We start from the raw sequence: 22,324 nt of genomic DNA on the forward strand, positions 1-22,324 counted from the left end.
CTTGTAAGTTGCAACAATTATGAAAAAATTTAGTCAAAAAAATAACAGTTATGAAAAGCTGAATTAGTTTAATGTCAAAAACAATCAGATTGGTTAGTATACTTGAAGTTGAACCGTGAAACACTCACGTTTTACCTTGTTGAATTACTCTTCCAGAGAACTATCATCTCCTTCTGAATCTGGCCAGAGCAAAAGATAGAAGAAGAAGAAGGATGATGGTCCGGCAAAGATAGAACATGATAACTAAATTCATGTATGTGTGAGAAGTGGAATCGTCCAAGAATTAAACCTTGCATGGTCTATGAAACCGCAAAGTATTGAATATAGTGTCACAATTTTACCGACGTGTAAACTTATGTGTATAAATAAAATGTTTTTATTGGATTCTCAACTCTTTTTATTTATTAACATGTCAATTTCTTATGCTTTTAAAAATCTAATGTGTCATTCTCTGGAGAGAACATTGTGCTATTATTGTGTTGATTAATTTAGAAAAGACAGAAACAAAAATATACTTTACGTAATAATTAAAATATTAGTAATGACACAAATAATTATCAAAGTGTTCCAATTGAAGATGATACAAAAGTTGGAGCTTATATGAAAGTTATTAGTTGTCAATTGCTAAGGAAATTAGGATTGCAAACCAGTATGGTCACTGTTTCCAGTGTTAAATATTAGCCTCGGTAGTAAAAGATTTAGTATAAGACTAGACTTTAAATAATTGTCTTTGCTTTTAGCATCATTTAATATTTCGAATATATTTTAGTACCACATACATGTTATTAATATATAATACTAGTGGTATTCCGGCGCTACGCGCCGGGTTAGTATATTTTTTCTTAAATAAATTTAAAGTTCATTTATAATCTTAGTAAACAAAATATATTTAAAAATATGAAAATGAAAATATGTTGAAAGAGAATAATATTTTTTCCGATCTATTTGATATTGGTTAGCGACCGTAGTATATTACTTTATTTTAATGTTGTTTAGTTTAAAGTGGAATATCACTCATAGATTTAATAAAAATAGAATAAAAAGTCAATAGTTATAACAAAGTTAATTTTATTGGAATATAAACATTTAGTTGATGTTTTTTCGACCGAAAAAGAAGAAGAAGTAAAGTTGATGTTTTATTTACACAACATACTTATACTATTAAGTTCATGTGCATAGTATATAAAAGGAACTGCATTTGTTTGTTTTGATTTGTGTGCTTGTGCAGTTGAGGAGAGTGATTTTATGTTTTGTTTGGTAATTGTGTTTACCGTGTTGTATGTTTTTTTTTAATTATGGATTACGTTTGTGCATGTGTAGCGCATCTCCTTTAAAAAAAGCATGTGTAGTGCATCTTTCAACATATGCGCTTCATGCAACAGAACTCCGTAGGGGTAAGCTAACAAACACGTTTTTGATTACGATCTTCAGAATTTGTGAACCTATAGGATCATCAAAAGTATCGCTTTAAATTTTAGTTTAGACTCTTAGATTGCTTTAAAAATGAAGAAGGAGGAGTGTGATTGCGTATGCAATAATATAATTGGATTCTTGAATGTCGCGGTTACAGGTTAAAGCTCATATATCGGATGTATCAAATAGTACAAAAAAAACGGAGAACTCATCAGTGCTTTGAAAACCAGATGAAGTGTGGCGGTATGTGTTATCGTCGGCTATGAATTCTTGATGTCGGTGTAGTATATACCCAAATGAAGTTGTAAATATGAGAAACAGAGTGGTTCTGTAAATAGTTATAGTGTAAGTAGGTGAAAGCATATTAATATGTACGCACACTTGTGCAAGATGATGAAGCAGACAATAAAATGCCATGTAGATATGAAACAAAGTTAGTTTTTCCAGTGTCAGTAATTATTGTTCGTTTGTATTATTTGCTAACTTACAAAAACATGAAAAATTCTCAAGAAAAAGCCTATTAATGATAACAATGGTCAATGATCGTCAATTTGATTCATGATTGACATAGCGAGAAAGATAGAACATACCATTGTGAAAGAAGGCAATCTCTACAAAAAAAGTAAAAAAAAATAAATAAAAAGAAAGAAAATATTGCATAATAGAAATTCAAATTAACACAGAGCTTTTTGAAAAACTATCGAGCATCCGGTGACGGTGAGGAACAGGAGAACTGATGGCCTGCAAGATCTGAACAATCTCTGCCATTGTAGGCAAATTTGAAGGAATCTGAGAAGTACAGACAAGAGAAAGTTTCAGAAAAGGCAAAACCTCATCCTCAGAGTATTCTTCCTCCATTATAGGATCAATACACTCCAACACATTCCCTTGTTCTAACAAAACTCGAACATGATCGCTTAGTATCACAAAGCTGTCTTCACCATACTCCATGAGTCTCCGACCAGTCAGGAGTTCGAGTATCAGAACTCCAAACCCGTAAACATCGCATTTCTCGTTGACCCTTTAGTTCTGAAACTCTAGCTCAGGCGCTACGTAACCTAAGCATTCTGAAACCAGTTGGTGTTCATTGTGTTCCCGTCTTGTGTTGTTAGAAGACGAGCTAGGAACTTGTTGTGCAGCTCTAGCGTCCAAATTACACGAGGTTTTTGTGAGCTGTCGTGTCATCGTTTTCATTTCCTCTTTCGTCTTCTTCCACTTCAAGATGATCTTTACAAAATGCTCTTCATCTTCTTAACTTAATTTTCCTCACCACATGTTGCCATCTGTTCTTGAGCTCCTCAATTCGAACTGGTTTAAGGAGATAGTCGCAGGCAACCATCACATACATTAGATCGCTATGCGCAAGTAACAGTGCAAGATATAATTAAAAAGATCAAAACATTATAAAAAGAGATCAAAACATTCTATCTTGGAAACATGAAAATAATCAAACAGAAACTTAATAGGTCATACTAATGACAGTTAAGTCCATTTCAAGATCGCTGATCACGAGATCAAACTTGTTCCTGTTATCCCTCAGCAACTCCAGTGCGGTCTGTGCCTTATTCGCTGTTGTGACTGCACATATATTACCTAAAAGTCTGTCTTTATACAGAGCAAGATAATCAGTCACAAAGGACAAGATAATCATGAATACAATCAAAACTCGGATCATTCCTAAGCAGAACCGTAAATAAATTTCAACCCCATTAAAAATAAGAGCAAATAATTTTTGAAAATGTGAACTTTCTGTGATTTATGATCAAGATAACAAACCATGAGAAGAACAACGAAAGAAGAGGATATTTGAAAATCCTATGTTCTGTTCGTCTTTCTTTCCTCTACATGTCGACTCTTTTTTCATGTCAATATAAAGTAAAAATTTAATCTCATTATAATAAGATACACTACTGATTCTTAACCTGTTTTCTTTGGATCCTTCCCAAGTATTCTTCATTGGCTTATGGATGTCGAGGAAGAAGAAAGACCCGTTAGTACAACACATAAATTCAACTGTCTAAGACTTCAACATAGAGATCATTCATAAATTTATATTTTTTTTTACCTCAAACCAAGCTGAACAGAATAGGTATTCCGTCTTCACTGCCTGAAAACATCAAACAGGAACTATATGATATTATCTCATTCTCATAGAGAACAAACGTTGGCAAGCCCATTAAATGAATAGAAAGGACTTCAGTACGAACACTAATCATTCTTGATCTTAATTCGGTTTCAAAGTCACACATCCATCAACTTTAAGAGTAATAGCTTTTACAGAATTGTTGGTCACTTGCAACTCCGAAATCAAGCATAAACTAAAGAACCCAAAAAGGACTTGCAACACGTGTATGCCAAAAACATCAATTCAAAGGACACAAACAGAAGAAGGGACATACAACACAAAGCTTCTTAGTGCTCTTCGCATCATATTTCAGACGGACAACTGCGGTGTTTGTACATCGGCAAGGACAGTTTACGACGTCGCCATAGTTGGAGTTGATTCTGAACAAAGATTGGCCTTTCGGATTTCGTTGGATTGTGGCTATTCATCGCTGGAAAGGAACACATTTATAGTCACTACTACAATCGGTTACCTTGGATTTATGAGAGCAAGTGGGGGAAGTGGTACAGACGTGCAGAATTAAAGTATCAGATGAAGGCAATAACAAAATACTGAGGTTTAGATCGGGGATTAGATCGGTCTCCTTGGTCTACGGCGCTTGAGCATCGAAGAAGAGACGAAACAGCTTCAAATGTGAGGACACCTGTCACGAAAAGCCCCACCCTCCATGGTGACGTGGCGCAAACTGTTTTATTATTATAGATAGATAGATAGATTTATCTACTATTTAATTTGAATTAAAATAAATTATATTTATTTCATTCCATTCATTTAATTATATTTGTGTTATTAAAAAAAAAATCTTTGCAATGTATAGAATGAGCCATCCTATTTGATTTTACTAAAAAGATACCAGTTACATAACTGAAAACATGTATAAACATAAATACAGAGAAATAAAAAGAATAAATAAAATAATTCATTTTATTAGAATAGATAATTTTATACTTATATTGATCACACAAAAAAAGAAGATAATTTTATACTTAATTTTCTGATTTCATTATTCTATACACCTTTTTTTTTGAACACCTATTATTATATACATGCATATATCCATCCAGTTCCACTCTGAATTTTCAATCCGGTTAATGTACCGGTTCGATATAATATCGCTTGGTTAAAGTTCCGGTTCAGAATAATAGTATTGGTTTGGCATGGTACACAAAACTTCCACGTGTTTATGAATCATCATACACGTGGCCCAAGTCAAAACCCTCAAGCAGCGAAAATTAGTCGTCCCGTCACCGTAACTGATTCGAATTCCAATTTAACGAGAAATAAAATAAGCAAAGACGAAGAGAAGCGTTAGATGATCAATGGCGTTCTACAGATCTCTAAGAAAGCTAGCTGAAACCAATCCCCTTAAAAAGTCCAGACCATTCTTCACCGCCGCCGCAGCTTCCGGCGGCACCGTGTCCCCGATCGCACCGTCGTTTTCGCCGCTGATCCCACAGTTCACGAACCGATTGTCTCCGCTTTCGAAATGGTTCGTCCCTCTCCACGGACCTCTGTTCCTGTCTTCTCCTCCTTGGAAACTGCTCCAGTCCGCGACGCCTCTGCACTGGCGAGGAAACGGCGCCGTTTTGAGGAAGGTGGAGGCTCTGAGTGTTAGGTTGGATCGGATTAGGAGAAGAACGAGGTTAGGGTTACAACACGTGGATGATGATTTGGGCAAGGAGGAAGGTGGAGGGATAATGGAGAGTTTTGTGAATGTGCCGAATATGATATCTATGGCTCGATTAGCATCTGGTCCTGTGCTTTGGTGGTATGTGTATCTCTTTTCTCATATTAGAGCATTACAAAATCTCAACTTTGATTGATTGTTTCTTGTATTGTAGGATGATCTTGAATGAGATGTATACTCCTGCTTTCCTAGGGTTGGCTGTTTCTGGAGCTAGTGATTGGGTATATTCATCTTCTTTGTGGTTAATTGTTAGGAGAAACATGGTTTTGAATCTTAATTTTATGGGCTCTTTACTCTGTAGTTAGATGGTTTCATGGCTAGGAGAATGAAGATTGATTCTGTGGTTGGCTCTTACCTTGATCCTCTTGCTGACAAGGTAAATACCTAATGATCTTTTTAATGTGTTTAGTATTTTTTTTTACCCACTGTGGATGGTTTCAAGTTTCCACCTCAGATTTATTGATTATTTAACTTTCAATTTCAGGTTCTTATTGGGTGTGTTGCATTAGCAATGGTGCAGAAGGATCTTCTTCATCGTGAGTACTTTTTGTAGCTTAAACTTTCTACTTTTAGTCTATTAATCTCAGACAGCTATAAAAACAAACCTTCGTAGACAAGCTTGTGACTTAGTTTTGGTACCACGAGGAAACCCCCATCTAAGTTGATTAACTAGTTAAGTCGTCTTGGATACAACATTATAAACTCAAATCTTGGTGGATGATGCGACATTTGTGTGTTTAAAGCTGGGCTGGTTGGAATTGTGGTGTTCCGGGATGTTGCACTGGTCGGCGGAGCGGTATATCTAAGGGCATTAAACTTAGACTGGAAGGTGAAGCTCGACAACTTTAGAACTAGAACTCCCAAACCATTTTTTTCCCTCGAGACCATATGGTTACAGAAGTTGAGATTATTGATAGAAATCATTTTTGGCCTTATATTTTCAGTGGAAAAAATGGAGTGATTTCTTCAACCTCGATGGTGCAAGCCCTCAGAAAGTAAATCCATTATTCATAAGCAAGGTATGATCTCCAGTTCACAGCGTGTGCTCCAAAAAACCACACATATATTACATCGTTTGGTATACTTAACCAGTTGGTTGAAAAACAGGTGAATACAGTTTTCCAATTGGCTCTAGTCGCTGGTGCACTCCTTCAACCTGAATTTGGGAATCCAGATACACAGACATGGATCACTTATCTAAGGTACTATATTAATCTTTTTCTTAAAGAACAGTCTGGATTAGTTAAAAGCATATGGAGTGTGTTCTGAAGTGTTTCTTATTGGTCTCGTTTGTTTTGTATCCAGCTGGTTAGTTGCTTCGACGACTATGGCTTCAACAGCAGCTTATGGAGCGCAGTACATGAAGAACAAACCTATCTCCATGATTAAGAGATCATAGTGATATTGACTTACTTAACACACTGGCCGCACACCGGAAAGGCCTGAACGACTCTTACTGTTTCCCGGAATCTGCAGCTACTTTTCAATTAAAAAAAAGTAGTTAACAAATGAAGCCTGTGAATGAGAAACGATGTCGTTGTCTTTTTGTTGTAGAAAGAGTTAGGCTTTTGGTTTCTTTTCTTTTTGTTCTTCCTATAGCTTCTGGCAAAGAGAGATGTCTGAAAGTGGATGTTTAACCTTGGAGAGAAATAAATCGAATCCAGGCACATGCATCTCTTTTATCAGACAACTTAACTAGAGAAGATAACATTCTTCTGAAAAAGTTTCGGACATGAACGAAAGACAATAATTAACATTGTAGACATAACAGGAGATTTGTGTACAACTTGAGTGTGTCAATAACATAACATGAGCACTAAAACCAAAGCAAATTTGTATACACAACACGATGAGAGAAAACGATACCAAAAGACACCAAACTACTTGAAACTAACACTAAGGTGTGGTGGTGAATTCACAACTAGCGTGTCATAGTCAATAGGCTTTGTGCTATTATCTTCTTTCCTTTGCATACCATTTTATATCTGACCAGATCAGTCTTGGTGGATTTCATCGAAAGGTGCAGCAGCAAACCTGACGTTTTCTGGCCGTGCCACCACGACTGGTTCATCTGCAAATAGTGCTTTGAGGAACGCTGGAGTCTTTAAAGGACGACGATTAGTCATTCTCGGATACACCTCAGAGAGAAAGTAGTAAGCATGACCAGCTATCATACCCTGTAATGTTTTTAAACAGGTTTAAGATAGAGATCAAAGAAGAGATTTTGGGAATGATTAAGGAAGGATATATACCAGAAGATCCACCCAAGGACTGGCACCAACAAGGACAGAGAACCCAAGAAGTACCTGCAATGGCAGATGTTGCGTAAGATGTTATTCTGGTGGAAGTTTAGGGAAAAGAGAGAGGAAGCGAGAAAGATAAGACTCACCCATGGTAGGTAAGCAGCTGTGAAGGTGAACAGACCCAGGAAACTCATGTGAATATAAGGATTTTGTTTGCTCCACACATACACCTGTAGAAGAGAGGAGACAGTTAGGTTTGGAGATGACTTAGATTTGTGGGAAACAAGATTTGATATAAGTTACTAACCATCATGAAAGTTAATGAGTTGCTGAGGAAGATGATTTTAGCAAACGATGCGGATAAGTAGGGTATCATTCCGCCGAGGAGAACAATACCAGTTAGAACGGTTGCTCCGAAGAGGAGCATGTAAAGGAAATCAGCAGTCTTTCCCCTGAATGAGTTTTCTTCAAGGAGTTTGCAGTATCGCGCGAGAAAGAACATATGGAACATGAAGTCCAAATCTGCAACAAAAAAAAAAAAAATTCCCACAAGATTAAAATGCAGTTCCAAAATAATACATGATAGTTAACTAGGCAAACTGAATACAAAATGAAGCTTCTGAACAGAATTTCAAAATTTACACAACTGAGAAACGTATAAATGAATCAATGACTAATAAGGCAAGATGTTAGTACTATCTGGTCAGCTTCCAAAAGAAACAAAGACACCACATACAGAAGCTTCTAAACCCACAAATTGATACAGTTCCTCCACTAATAAATGAAAGTAAACTAGGCAATTGGATTCAAAATCTTCCTCAGTAGCACGAGCCAAGCCTTACTCAGTAGCCTATAGCTAAAAATGTGACGTAAAACAATAAACCAGTTAAGCAGGTGATGCAAAAATACAACTAGAATCCCGAAAGCTTCTGAACGCAATTCAAAAAAGTGAACTTCACATATGACTATAGTGATGCAAGATGTTTGTACATCTGATCCCACAAAATCAGTTATACAGGAGCTTTTGCACAGCCACTGAAAATTCACAATAATTGTAAAGATGAAAGCTTTTTTACAAAACAAACGTTGTATCCAGTCTCCTGAGCCTGAGGAGGACACTTACCCATCTTGCGGAAATACAAGAAGTTGGTAACGAGACGCCAGTACTGGTGTTGCTTCACCACAAGCGTGGGATTCAAGTAGAGACTATACGGCGATATAATCTGTGCAATTCACAACACCACCAAACAAAATCAAGAAACCCTAATTCAAATAAATGTCCTCCTATTTAAGCACATACATCGAGTGAACATCCGACGGTGGTGACAACGGCCGCCGTGAGATAAGAGCGAGTGATGATCGGCATCTGTTTATACCATTCTTCTACACCCTGCGCCATTATTATTTCGCGATAATCGCTATCGAATCCGATTCGCCCCCGCCAAGCTAAATTCAATCGGAGAAATCGTCGCGGAACCCTAGAACCAGACGGGAATCTATGGAAGCTTTCTGAGAATCGCAATGAGTTTTTCAGATTCAATAACTTTAAAATTAAAACTCAGAAATTCGTTTTCTTCGTATCTATATTACTGAAACATTTACCATACCGTCCTATCGGAATAGGCTAATGACGTCAGCATTTCTTCCACCGTGCTTGTCGTTATCCTCTAGTGAAAACGACATGGCGTTCATTTGGGATAGAGTAAAACAGCGTGGCAATCACATTTACAATAGCCCAAGTATCATAAATATTAGAGGAATACCTTAGGATAAGATAGCACTAAATTTTTTTTTGTCACAAATATAGACATTAAGGATCAAAATGACTGAAATATTTCATAAAAAAAATTAAATCTACACTTATATCTCTAGAGTTAATTAATCCAAATCTTAAGGTTTAATGTCAAGGGATAAGCATTTAGGATTAATTTTTAAAATTTTATAAAATAAAAAATAAATATTAAAAATTTGAAAAATAGTTTCAAAAAGTATTTCCAATTAAAAAATATGGAAAAAATTATAAAAAAAGTTCAAATTTGAAAACATATAATCTGAAACTATTTTTTAATTTTTTATTTAATCATTTATATTTATATCTCTAGGGTATTAAGATTTTTTTATCTATTAAATTAAATATTTTAGTTATTTTCCTCCTTTCAATTTATTTTTGTGATAAAAACTTGAAAATAGTCTATTTAGGAGGATTGCCGTAAATACTATAGGCCCTAATTATTGACAAAAAAATACTATTATAAATCGATAAATTCACATGTTTTACGTCTGATGTAAATTTTACTTCTAATGCTATTCTTTATACGATACTGAAATTAACATATAAATAATTGTTTATCATTAATTTCCATAATTCAGTTTTTAGAACTCAAAACGTAAACATCCTATTATAAGAAATTAAGAGTTGTCTTGTTATTTTTGCTGGTATTGGTAGACTATGATAACATGTACAAAAAATCTCTTTTCTATTTTTAAAATTTCTGTAATAGATAATTAATAATGATAAATTATAAATTATAAACTAAGAAATAATTAAGTTTTTGAATTATTATTTTAAAGTTATTAAAAAAGTTAATCTAAGATATATTTCTAATTGAGATTTAATTTATTTAGTTGACAAAAAAAAGATGTTTAATTCATTTTCAGAAAATATGAAAGCTAAAAAAGACTATCAATTAAAAATAGAAGGAATAATAACAAATTCTTCTTTTTTTTGGTAATTTGGTTTGAAATATTCACTGCACATTTCATAAAAAAAATGTTAGAATGTGGGAGTATCAATCTTTGTTTACTCTGGAGCTTTATCAGCTTTACCAACAAACCCATTATCAGTCTCAGGCTGATTCAAACCATCATCTGTTTCTTGAAGAACTTCTGCAGAGTCTACCTTTGAATCAGAAGCTTTTACTTGCTCTGGCTTAACGAGCTGGAGATCTGCAGTATCAGAAGCCTTCATTCGCATCGGTTTCATGAGCGGTGGAACTTGTGAAGCAGCAGCAGCAGCATTGGTTTCAGCAGCAGTGATTTCATCTTGAGCTTGAATCTCCATTGAATCTCTAAAAACTCTACTCAGGAAGCTCACGTCATCAGACATTACTCCAAATCCTCTCAACATCTTCGAACCAAGCTGTAGACTTGTCTGTGAACCGAGCAGCAAAACAAAACTCACGTTCAGATCTAAACTCTCACTAACCAAAAAGATTCCAAAATGAGATTTTACCTCTGCATTTTCAAGAATTGCATCTGTGGCTCCTGCTTTCTTTAATTCAAGAAGATGCGGTAAATCTTGAGCTCTTGAATATATTTTAGTCTGGACAAAAAGTTAAAAGCAACCACAGTTTAACTCCAAAGCTATAGCCCATTGTTGCAACTTAACTGAAAGAGTAGTGAGATAACCGAACCGCAGGGAAGGCAAGACGGAGTCTCTCAACAGCTTCAGTGGTTCTCTTCTTGCCTTTATACATTATCATGATTGCTTTAGGAGATGAAACACCTGCAGATTGCAAAACCGATGGCCTAGATCCATCTCCATACAATATAGGGAAACCTTGTTTCCTTGACTCCTGCCCCACAAAAGAAGAGACAAAACCAGTTTATAACATGTCAACAAACAAAATCTCTGTGAAGCTGTGTTTTCAGACCTTCACTACAGCAGGATTTAAATCAAAACCAATATAAGGCCATCCCACGAGATCACTATCTACTCCTGAGACCAATGGCGTTGACAAGAAGTTCGCCAGCACCTGTATGAAACCACAACTTTAACTCTCTCTTTTTCCCAGGAAAGATATGGAAAGTGATAAAACTTTTTACCTGACCCATTTGTCCAAATCCAATGATGACGATTGATTCACTAACGTCGAAGTTCACTTCTTCATCTTCATTCTGCAGAACATGTCCATATCAGCGTGATGGAATGGATGCAAAAAAACACTATTGTTTCTTTACATCTAAGAAACTTTAAAAGCTTACTACCTCTTCGTTACCAATTTTCTCATCAATAAAATCAGCTGCCTTTCTTCCAAGTTGGTTAAGTGTTGGTGTTAACGCCATTGACAAAACAACTACGATGATGAGAAGCTTGTTCAGCTCAAGTGGAAGCACTCCTAGCCTGTAGATATGATTGTAACCATCATAATCACATAACTAGAAAGGAAAAGTCTAAATCTTTTTTTGGAGATGTTTGAGTAATGATAAAAGACCTGTTGGCTAGAGAGAAGACAACGAATGCAAATTCTCCTCCCTGAGAAAGAAGGAAACCGATTCTTACGCTTTCTTGGAGTGTGAGTCCAACTCTGGGACCGAGTGCGGTTATAATCAGTGTTTTGATCACAATCAGACCAGCCAAGAGTGTGAGGACATTAGGCCATTCTCTAAACAGAACCTGCAAAGAAAGTTTTCAACCACATGAGCATGAACACTGAAACGTTTCAGCTGAGAATCTTTATGCAAATATAACAACTTTACCTCCATGTCAATGGAAGTTCCTGTGGTTACAAAGAACAAACCAAGAAGCAAACCTCTGAATGGCCTAATATCAGCTTCTATTTGTGTCCTGAAATTAGTTTCCGCAAGAAGTGCTCCAGCAAGAAAAGCTCCAAGCTTCACAGTAAGAAAATAGAGTTTAGGACATTAGAGTTGAGGATAAAAGATGGCATTTAATTTGCATATTGAAGAGAAGTTAAAATCAAACCGTGTCGCTGAAACCAAGCTTTTGAGTGAGAAGTGAAGTCCCAGCAACTGTGAGAAGGCAAAGGGCCACAAAAGCTTCCGAGCTTCTGGTTTCTGCAACAACCTGAATATTGTTTTGCGCTTATTGTTAAGCAATGCACCAAATAAAACTTTGTTCTCTACTCACTCACTTTAAAAAAAAAGAAATGGGTTTAATTAATAAGAACGTTACCTCGAAGATTCTACGGAGAAGGAACTTTCCACCAAGGGAGAGAATGCCCAACCCACCAAGAGCCTTTGCACTTTCTTTTGCAAGCATGGGCAAGATGCTTTCCCCAACAAGATTCTTGCAAAGTTACAGAGATTAAAGATATTAAGGTGAAATGGTCTAAGTTAACACTGATATAAGGAGATAGCCAAAGGTACCTGGCTCTCCAACACCGGAAGAACAACCAGTAAAGGTACAACAGCTATATCCTGCAAGCAAGCAAGGCAAGGAGTATAGTATAGTACAGTAAGCGAAAGTGTTTGTCTAGTTCAGATGTTTGCGCATGATTTTTGCTTAAATGTTTTTGGTGGATTTTTCCACACAAGGAGATCTTTTTCCCAAACCCAAAATTGCATTATCGGATAGAAGATATACTGGATAAGCAGAACCTGTAGAAGAAGAATCCCTAAGGTTGCTGAGCCAAATCTTGTAGGTAGCTCACCCTTCTCTGCAAGAAGCTGTCACATTTTTTTACGTTGTCAATACTTTATTATGACAGAAGCCTACTACTCAATCTTTGATTGGTCTTCTTAGATAGTGTCTGACTATTATTGGTTCAATACCTGTAGAACAAAAGCTGAAGAAGACAATGATAGAGCAGCGCCAATGACAATGGCCTCATCAATACTTCTGATGTTGACCTGGAAAAAGTATAGATAATATGAGGATATAACTCAATGATTAAGTTTGCAAGATTTGAATTTATGGTACAATAGGTACATACTATATTGCCAAGAGGATCTTAAGAAGACGCCAAGTGAAATGCCTTACCAAGTCAGGCCTTGAATGAAAGAGGAATTCGAGAATTCTTGTTCCTATGGCTCCATTTGGTGGGAGCTCAAAAGCGGTGAATGCAAGAGTGCACAACAAAACCTTCAAAACAGAGAAAATAATCAAAACCAAACAGAACAACGTAAGGTGAACATTAGACCAAACAATGGATAACATCCAATGATGTAGAAAATTCTGATATAGAGTCTATAAAGTTGCATACTGAAACCAATTCCTAGAGATTCTCAACTCTTGAGATGTTTTATCTGACAGAAGTGAAGTTATAGGAAGGAATATAAGCAGTTTACCTGAGCTAATCCCATGCCAAAAGCAAATTTTGCAAGAGCCTTAAGACGAGCAAGTGAAAGTTCTAGTCCCATCTCAAAGAGCTGCGAGAAAACAATCAAGGCAAGCCAAATCATTACCCATTATTAACTCAATGCATAAAGCTAACATTATTATTCTTCAAAAAAAGCTCACCAGGAAAAGAATCCCCCATTCCGAAAGAACTTTAACATCTGTGAGATTTCTAATAAAACCAAATTGATTGAGCACAACACCAGCAAAGAAGAAACCAAGAATCTACCAAAAAAAAACAACAAAATTACACAAAAACGTCAATAATATATAACAGAAGATTATAAACCAACCAAACCCCAAAGTAGAATTTTGGTTAATACCGGACTGGCTTTGAGGACTCTGAAGGCAGGGACAATGATAACAGTGACCATCAAGAACGTCAAAGTATCGAATCCAAGATCGTTGATGACATCAACCGCACTTGCTACATCTACTCCTGCATAAGTCTCCACTCTCCTCCCTGAGGACTCAGACCATCTACCTCGGAAATACAACCTTCTAGAAGTATCCAGAAAAACCCTTCTTTCAACTAAACCTCTACCACCAAAAGAATGCCACTTGTTCCTTAATACACCTTCACAATACACAGGCACACACGCACTCACCGTGAAAACACATTGCTTCAGTCGCCCACTGTGTTGTTTAGCTACCTCATACCCCTAAAATCAAATTAAAACCCCAAAATCAGAACCAGCAACAAGAATCAATGTCACCTTTGTGCTATTTAAGCTTTGAGACAGTAGATATTCAATTAATGCACAAAACTTGAGATTTCAAGTAAGGGGGGAAGAAGAAGAAGAAAGTACCTTGGGAGAGGGGCAACAAGAGATGGACCCCAGCATAGTACTAATAGCCATTTTGAGATTGAATCGACAGAACTAAAGCCTAAAGGCAATAACTTTGGTCATCCATAATAGGCTCTAAAAACTCAAAACTTTTAATGTTTTTTTTTCTTCCCAAGTGGATAATATTACAGAACAAAGACTCCTGCTTCTGCGTGTGAAGCTAAGGGAGATAAAAGCCCACGTCAGGCACGAGAAGACCTTGTGTATCTCCAGATATGTGATTATACATACGTATATACATACAAGGGGTAGGGAGTAAGAAAGATAGCGAAAGGAGGGAACTTTCACAGTCTAGAGAGAGAAAGATTCTTTTTATATGGTATTATTATATTTTTTGTGGATATTACCTGAAGACTTCGCTGATATTGAAGCATTACAAGCCACACAGACGGATTCTGGTTGTAGAAGACGACATCTTTGGGGCTCTTGTTGCTGACGTTTAAACCGGAAACCGGTTATATCTGGTTAAGTAAGGGATTATATTTGGCACATGTCATTGTGGATAAACTTATATATTTTATACTCACGCGTAGTATTAATAATTCAATTTAGTTTTATAATAACTTTTAAATTAAAAATGATTTGATGTATATAATTTTTTTTTGAAATATGATTTGTAATGATTTTAATATATTCAATAAAAAAATTATTTATAAATTAAAAAAATTATATGAAATAATGTAAACAAACATAGCTAAACTTATTAAAAATAATTAACTTTGTATACATGCCAATTTTTTGAAAAGAGTCTTCTTAAATAAGTTAAAACATAGAATAAAGTGTATATATATTAATATATATCCATATTGCTATAAACTAAGATCAACATAAAATTTAATATATATATATATATATATATAAGTTTTTTATATTTACAAAGTTGTTGTATAGAGTGTAAATAATCGGCTAAATTTGTAATATACTATAAAAGTGTTTAAAAAAATATTAAAACAGTGAATAGTTTCAGTTTTTGTTCTTTCTACCTAGCAATTCATTCTGTGAATTTCACTATATTAACAAAAAAATTATTTAAAATGATAACTGCAGGTAAGAATATTCAACTTTATGTGAAATACATATTGTTAATAAGTAGTGTATCTATGAATTTGAAACTGTTTCCTTTCAATCAAAAGAAATTAATAAATTTATGTAATCATCAATAATTAAAATTTTAAATGTAGTCGCTAACAATAAAACAAACTACATGATGAGTTTTTCTAAATCTATAATCAGATTCACATATAAAATTATATGCTCTATATAATACATAAATTGAAATGATCTTATATAAGTTTTATTTAATATGTCTAATAAGTTAGTTAAATAAACCACTGAAATTGTCCACATAAAATTTAAAACCACCAGTTAAAAATGAAAAATTATTACAAAATTTTACTATTTTCTAAAACTTCAAAATTTCCAAAAATAGTTAGTTCAAAATAATAAAATTCATAAAAATTAAAGTAATCTACAAAACTCACTAAAACAATCAACTTAATATATATACTAATTTTGAAATTTTATATATAAATAATATTTTTTTAAAGAATACAAACTTTAAAAATCAAAGCTACAAAAATTTAAACACATATATTTAAAATTAGAAGCTACATAATATTAAAAATCTACACAAAGAATTTTAAAATATCAAGATTTCCAAAAAAAATATTTTGAAAAGAAAAAGAAAATTAATATCAAATATGTAAACAAACATAGGAACAATCCTTTTACAGGATCCTTTTAAATATTAAGGTCATTAAAATAAAGCAAACCAAATGATAACTTCCTATAAATCGATAACCCGATTTACTGATATAATCTATCGACTTCTTATAATACATAAAAATAAAATGATCTCATACGAGTTTTTTGAATAAATATATTTAGAAAATAATGTTTGTATTAAATAATTTAAAAATACAATGTCTAAAGACGCAAGTCAATAAGTTAGATCAATTTTAAATAAAATTTATATAGAATACCAACAAGAGAGTAGAGCATGAAAGACACTTTAAAAACAATAGGAAGAATGGTCAATGTGTATTTATCAGTATGATGATATAATATATAGATGCTAATCAATTTATCAAATAAAAAGATAGGTAAAATGTACTATAACTTTTAACATACATATTATCATACACAATATGAATTCAACAGTGTAGTGAAATTTTTTAATCATATATTTTATCTAGATTAATCAAGAATCATGATAGGTAATTTTAATGTCTCATTAAGATGTACGAAAATAATAAAAATGTATGATAAAAAAATAACTACAATTGTAGTCATATTAAACGAGCAATATGATAGGTAAAATGTATGATAAAAATATTTACAATAGTGTATTACCAATTTCTATGCATTGAGAAAATTACATGATATTAAAAATATAAAAATTATAAACATTATAAACATTATAAATACATTTACAAATATGATTTATTCATTTGTAAATTCAAACAATAAATAGCTAAGAAATAATTATTTTAAAAGATGATAAACAAATTAACATAAATTAAAAACAGAAAATCCTATTTTAAATACATTTTCACAAAAAAAATATTTATATAAACTTCTATTTCAGAAAATTACAATTATTATAAATCATAAACTAAAATTATTCGTGCGAGTATAAAATCTAGATTATCTATATTATTAAAACTGAAGTACACTTTAGTAATGTTTGGAAACATGAATAGTACTATAACTGAAAATTGTTTGGAAACGAAGATAGCAGTACTACATTAATTGTATGTCCATATTTCACTCATATTAATTATATTGTCTTAACAATATTTCACATCATTAATTATATTACCATAATAATAATAGTGTGGATTTTATTTAGTAGTTAATCAATATTAGTTTTGTGTCAATTATAAAATCAAAAAAGTAAAATAACTGAGTTTTGCATAAGGTTAAGCGTTTGTTTTAATTTGTTTTACTATAACATTTTTTTTTCAATCAGTGGAAAATTACGTAACCAAAAACATAATTCAAAAACATGTTTAGTGAATAAAATCATAACTTAAATCAAAATAATAAAATGAATTACATTCATTGTCACTTAATTTTTCACTCAATATAATTGCTTACTAAATAAAAAAAAAACTCTTTCAGTTTCACTTAATTTAGCAAAACACATAAAAAATATCATTTATATTAGTTTATAAAATCAGTTAGGCATGAACACTAAATATCCACTTAGGTACGAGTCGTTCCTTTCGGGTATCGTTTTATTTTGTTTTAAAATTACTCACTCCTTGAATATTATAAATTTATGTGTAGGTTTTGAGTTGAATTTTTTTGAGTCTGGACGAGATTGGTTCTGATGTATATGACCCTAAAATATCTAAATAACCAATGTATTTGAAACGGGTTTGGATATTTGTACCAAAAATAACCATATTATCTGATTCGATCCGGATCTTTTGAATACAATTAGTTATATTACGACATATCTAAAATATAAAACACTAATTATGAAAAACAAATATTAATGTATAAAAATATAAGTATAGTTTTATTTTAGTAATTTCATTAATTATATTACTTTAACAATATATCACATCATTAATTATATTTACCGTAAAAGTAATAATGTAGATTTTTATTTATTAGTTAATCAATATTAACTTTGTCTAATTATAAAAAAATAAAAATGTAAGATAACCGAGTTTTGCATATGGTTAATAGTTTGGTTTAATATGTTTTACTAAAACTTTCTTTTGTATTAGTTCCAATTGGTGAAAAATTACATAGCAAAACACATAATTCAAAGGCATAGTTTATATGAACAAGATAATAATTTAAATCAAAATAATTAAAAAATATTACATTTATTATCACTTAATGTTTCACTTCATATAACTATTTTATTAAATAAAAAATTCTTTCTATTTTTCTTATTTTTGCCAAATATATAGAAAGAGTTTTCTTTTTAATCTATTTGCAAAATCAGTTAAGTATGGACATTCGGATACTCATTGAGGTACAAGTTGTTTCTTTCGGGATTAATTTTTTTGGATTTTTAAATTAGGCGCCACTTGGATATTATAAATTTATGTATGATGCTTGAGTTGGATCCTCTCGGGTCTGAATGATTTTGATTTTGATGTGTAGAAATATAAAAATATTTAATTAACCAATGTATCTGAAAAGAGTGTATATTTGTACCAAAAATAATCTTATTACCCGATTCAATCCAAATATTTTGAATACAATTAGTTATACGACGATACATCTTAAATATATAACACTAATGATAAAATAACAAATAATTTATAAAACCGTAAAAATTAACACCCGCACGGGCGTGCGGGTCAATCTCTAGTTTACTATTTATGTTTAGAATGATCCGGACCGGTAATAATGAAATAAATAAACAAGATCATCACAATTGTAGAACAAATTAATGCTAAAGGACATAAGTATGCATTTTAATAGTATTGATATGAAAGAAATTGTTCCAAGAGTGAGTAGAATTATCAAGAAGATTTGTATTATCGGAGGGTTATATCCTTCATTGACCTCGCAGAAAAACTTAAATTTCTCGAAAAAAATCATCATTGAATAAAGTGCTAAGAACATAATAACTTCTCGACAATTGTACCATAATGATTCTTTTTTCCGAACAACTTCTACAATTGGAAGATTAAAATGCATATTGATGTCCTTCAGATTTAACTTGCTATATTGTTTGTTTCATAGAAAATTTAAAAGTATGTACAAGAAAGTTGCACCACTGAAGACGTTGTTAAGCACCACAACAAATATAAAAGTAAAGATGCATGTTGAAGAGAAGACTGATAAATTAGGAACACAAAACATTGAGATTTGTAGTAAATCACTCCAAAACAATATTGGTTTATTGTTAGTAGTAGGTTTGTTGAAGATAATATTTATAGATAAGAAAACCAAATCAATGAGATTTGTAGTAAAGCACTCAAAAACGTTACTGATTTGTTGACAACGTACATTGATTTTTTTTTAAAGCTAGATTACTGTTACAAATTTAAGAGAATACGCAAAAGTTGAACAAGCCTTTAAGCTTCCTTTTTCAAACGATTACAACAGGTAATAAGCAAAGGGAATAAATATGGTGATTATATACTTTGTGATGAACAATGGGGTAACTGACGCAAGTTGTCTTTAATTATCTCAAAATTACTTAAACACTTTTGTTACAAATCTCATTAATTTCCAATCTATCCATTTCATATTCAGCACGTTTTCTTCACTTTTACATTTGTTGTCATATTTAACATCCTTTTGAATGATGTAATTTTCTTTTGTAGATTTTCAGTTTTCTAAAAAGTAATGATTATAATCATATTTAGCAATTGTAGAACAAATACTCTTTTTCAAACAACTTATTCAATTGGAAGATAAAAATGTGTATTGATCTTCCAATCGAAGAAGCGGCCCGGAAAATGAATATTGATCATACAATTGTTAAGAAAACTTGTCATAAAAGATTATTATATCGTTAATTTTATAGGACTTAAAAGTCTACAGAATTAAAATTGTATCACTGAAGAAAATATTAAGCAAGACAATGAATGTAGAGCAAGGACACGTGCGGAAGGGAAAATTGATAACATAGAAAAACAGATTAGTGAGAGTTGTAGTAAAACCCTCAAAAACGTTATTGGTTTGTTGTTAGTAGTGCGTTTGTTGAAGAGATGATTTGTAGAGTAGAAAAACAAATCAATAAGATTTGTAGTAATGCATTCCAAAACGTTACTGGTTTTATGTCAACGTATATTTAGTATTTTTTTTACGTTACAAATTTAAGAGAGTGCATAAAAGGAAACATACGCACACCAACGAGAATTGACTATTGACTGAAATGAATCCAATCAGTCATAGATTCCAAACTTTTACTATTCTTTTTCACAATTTTGAGCGACCAAAATTATACTTTTCTGCTCAAGTAATACCCATACGTTCCCTTTTTATTAATAGTTAAGTTAAATCTACAAAATAAATATATGTGCTTAACAACCCATCAATTTGTATATGGCAAAACTTTCTAAAATAAAAAGTTATGTTTTGTAAGAAAAAAACAATCACATTTGTGAATTTTGCAATGTTGCTATCTGTTTGTATCTTTGTTGTCTGAGTTATATGAAATGAAAGATGCCAAGGGAGTTGAGGGGAAAAATGCCAATTTCGACTCCAACAATTTAAATTGTGTCAAATACGACCCGAACAATTAATTAGTGCCAAATACGACCCAAACAATTGATTAGTGCCAAATATGACGTCAACTTGATTATAATTCGAAAAAACCACCCAAACTTCTTAAAACGTGCATAAATCTACATTGACTCTAATAGAAGTTAGTCAATCGTTAACAAAATAAAACGACGTTGTTTTGATATACGAGAAAAAATGCCAATTTCGACTCCAACACTCTCAGTCGTGCCAAATAGGACCCGAACAAATAGTCAGTGCCAAAACCGACATCAACTCAATTATAATTCAGAAAAACTACATGAACTTCTTAAAATATGCATAAATCTACATTGACTCTAAAAAAGTTAGTCAACGTTAACAAGATAAGATGACATCATTCTGATATATATATATATATATATATATATATATATATATAATATGTTCATTATGGGACTCAAACCGTGTTGTGATATCCTTTTAAAGGGGGTACACTAACAACTAGATAAAGTAACTTTTTGAAATATTATTACAAATTTGAAATTATATAATTACTATTCTTCTTCATCTTATCCAATTTAAAATTTTGGTGATAATTTGTTCTATTTATATAAATACATTAACATGTTTTTATTTATCATATCTTTAATAAGCTTATATCTTACTAAAATATAACTTTGGAAGACCTATGGGAAGTCTTCTCGGAAGTCTTCTAAAATATAATGCGCTAGAAGACTTCCAGAAAGTCTTCCAAACGACTTCAAAAAAGTCTTCCAGACGACTTCCAGGAAGTTTTCTGACGGGGTCTTCTTCCATATCAAGTGGAGTCTAAGCTTGTCTTTGTAGATGAATGATCTATAATAGTTTTGTTTGTGTTATGTTTTGTGATTTGCATGTGTACTCCTTTAACTGTGACTTTTTTTGTAAATTTGAAGAGATATTAATGAAAAACTTTGGTAAATATGTTCATTTTCCACGACATTATCTTGCTAAAATTACTTGACATAATTGAAGTTATTGATACAACTTCAATAGAAAAACACAATAATACAAAAATTTAATCAAATTTATTACAACTAAGGGAGAAGAATTCTCAAGAAAACTTAGTCAAATTCACAAAAGATAAAACATTACAAAGTTCAAAGCTAGAACACTTTAATTAGATACATAAGTAAAAAGTATATCTTATAATCTGAGAAGACACATTAAACCATGTTACTTGATATTCTTGAAGTTACTTAACACTTTCGAAAATTAAATAAACATATCTTAAAGTTACTTAACAAATTTACAAAAACTAACGTAGAAGACTTCCACGGAAGTTTTCTCAATTAGCTAGAAACTTTACTAAGCATGAATGTTGGTAACCTTATAAATATCACCAATTAAGTTATAAATTTCATTCAGTAGTCCCAATATTGACTAATATACATGAATTAACAAAAAAAAAATTAAAAAATCTTTATAGTTTTAGAAAAAATGAAAGTTTATTAAACATTGACGCATACGACTTCCACTGAGGTCGTCTGGTAGACTTCGAGGAAGTCGTCCATTTAGGTTAGTTTTGCAATTGATTTTTAACCTAGACGACTTACATGTAAGTCGTCCATCTTTGTTTGTTAAAAAAAAATCGAGACGACTTCCATGTAAGCCGTCTAAGGAAAATGGGTTGGTTTTGTATTTGACTAGATTGTGTCAGAAATTTGACTTTTCCTAGACGACTTACATGTAAGTCATCCAGTAGAA

At 32.4% G+C, this 22,324-nt stretch overlaps 3 protein-coding genes and 1 long non-coding RNA gene across 4 annotated transcripts; 1 reads left to right on the plus strand and 3 right to left on the minus strand.

The window, feature by feature from the left end:
* Positions 1-1,178: 1,178 nt before the first annotated feature.
* On the minus strand, positions 1,179-4,114 carry LOC103839812. The gene is made up of 2 exons (XR_004451641.1): positions 3,813-4,114; positions 1,179-3,731 (listed from the first exon to the last, which is right to left on the minus strand). It is a non-coding gene; the product is annotated as an uncharacterized LOC103839812 (long non-coding RNA).
* A 495-nt stretch (positions 4,115-4,609) lies between these two features.
* LOC103839811 (cardiolipin synthase (CMP-forming), mitochondrial) lies at positions 4,610-6,892 on the plus strand. Its single transcript, XM_009116295.3, has 8 exons — positions 4,610-5,306; positions 5,380-5,446; positions 5,527-5,601; positions 5,710-5,761; positions 5,969-6,054; positions 6,170-6,244; positions 6,333-6,427; positions 6,531-6,892. Exons 1-8 carry the CDS (start codon positions 4,858-4,860, stop codon positions 6,622-6,624), a joined length of 993 nt encoding a protein of 330 aa, XP_009114543.1. The 5' UTR covers positions 4,610-4,857; the 3' UTR covers positions 6,625-6,892.
* Positions 6,893-6,958: 66 nt separating this feature from the next.
* On the minus strand, positions 6,959-9,047 carry LOC103839809 (derlin-2.2). The gene is made up of 6 exons (XM_009116294.3): positions 8,769-9,047; positions 8,592-8,691; positions 7,776-7,990; positions 7,615-7,698; positions 7,478-7,531; positions 6,959-7,402 (listed from the first exon to the last, which is right to left on the minus strand). Exons 1-6 carry the CDS (start codon positions 8,865-8,867, stop codon positions 7,220-7,222), a joined length of 735 nt encoding a protein of 244 aa, XP_009114542.1. The 5' UTR covers positions 8,868-9,047; the 3' UTR covers positions 6,959-7,219.
* A 1,085-nt stretch (positions 9,048-10,132) lies between these two features.
* Positions 10,133-14,710, minus strand: LOC103839808 (K(+) efflux antiporter 3, chloroplastic). Its single transcript, XM_009116293.3, has 18 exons — positions 14,357-14,710; positions 13,871-14,209; positions 13,671-13,772; positions 13,499-13,579; positions 13,191-13,292; positions 12,983-13,060; positions 12,809-12,877; positions 12,578-12,628; positions 12,384-12,497; positions 12,174-12,275; positions 11,948-12,082; positions 11,683-11,864; positions 11,456-11,591; positions 11,294-11,365; positions 11,122-11,223; positions 10,882-11,043; positions 10,701-10,790; positions 10,133-10,619 (listed from the first exon to the last, which is right to left on the minus strand). Exons 1-18 carry the CDS (start codon positions 14,405-14,407, stop codon positions 10,269-10,271), a joined length of 2,319 nt encoding a protein of 772 aa, XP_009114541.1. The 5' UTR covers positions 14,408-14,710; the 3' UTR covers positions 10,133-10,268.
* Between the last annotated feature and the right edge of the window lie 7,614 nt (positions 14,711-22,324).

The sequence above is a fragment of the Brassica rapa genome, chromosome A09 (assembly GCF_000309985.2).
Source record: "Brassica rapa cultivar Chiifu-401-42 chromosome A09, CAAS_Brap_v3.01, whole genome shotgun sequence".
NCBI lineage: Eukaryota > Viridiplantae > Streptophyta > Magnoliopsida > Brassicales > Brassicaceae > Brassica > Brassica rapa.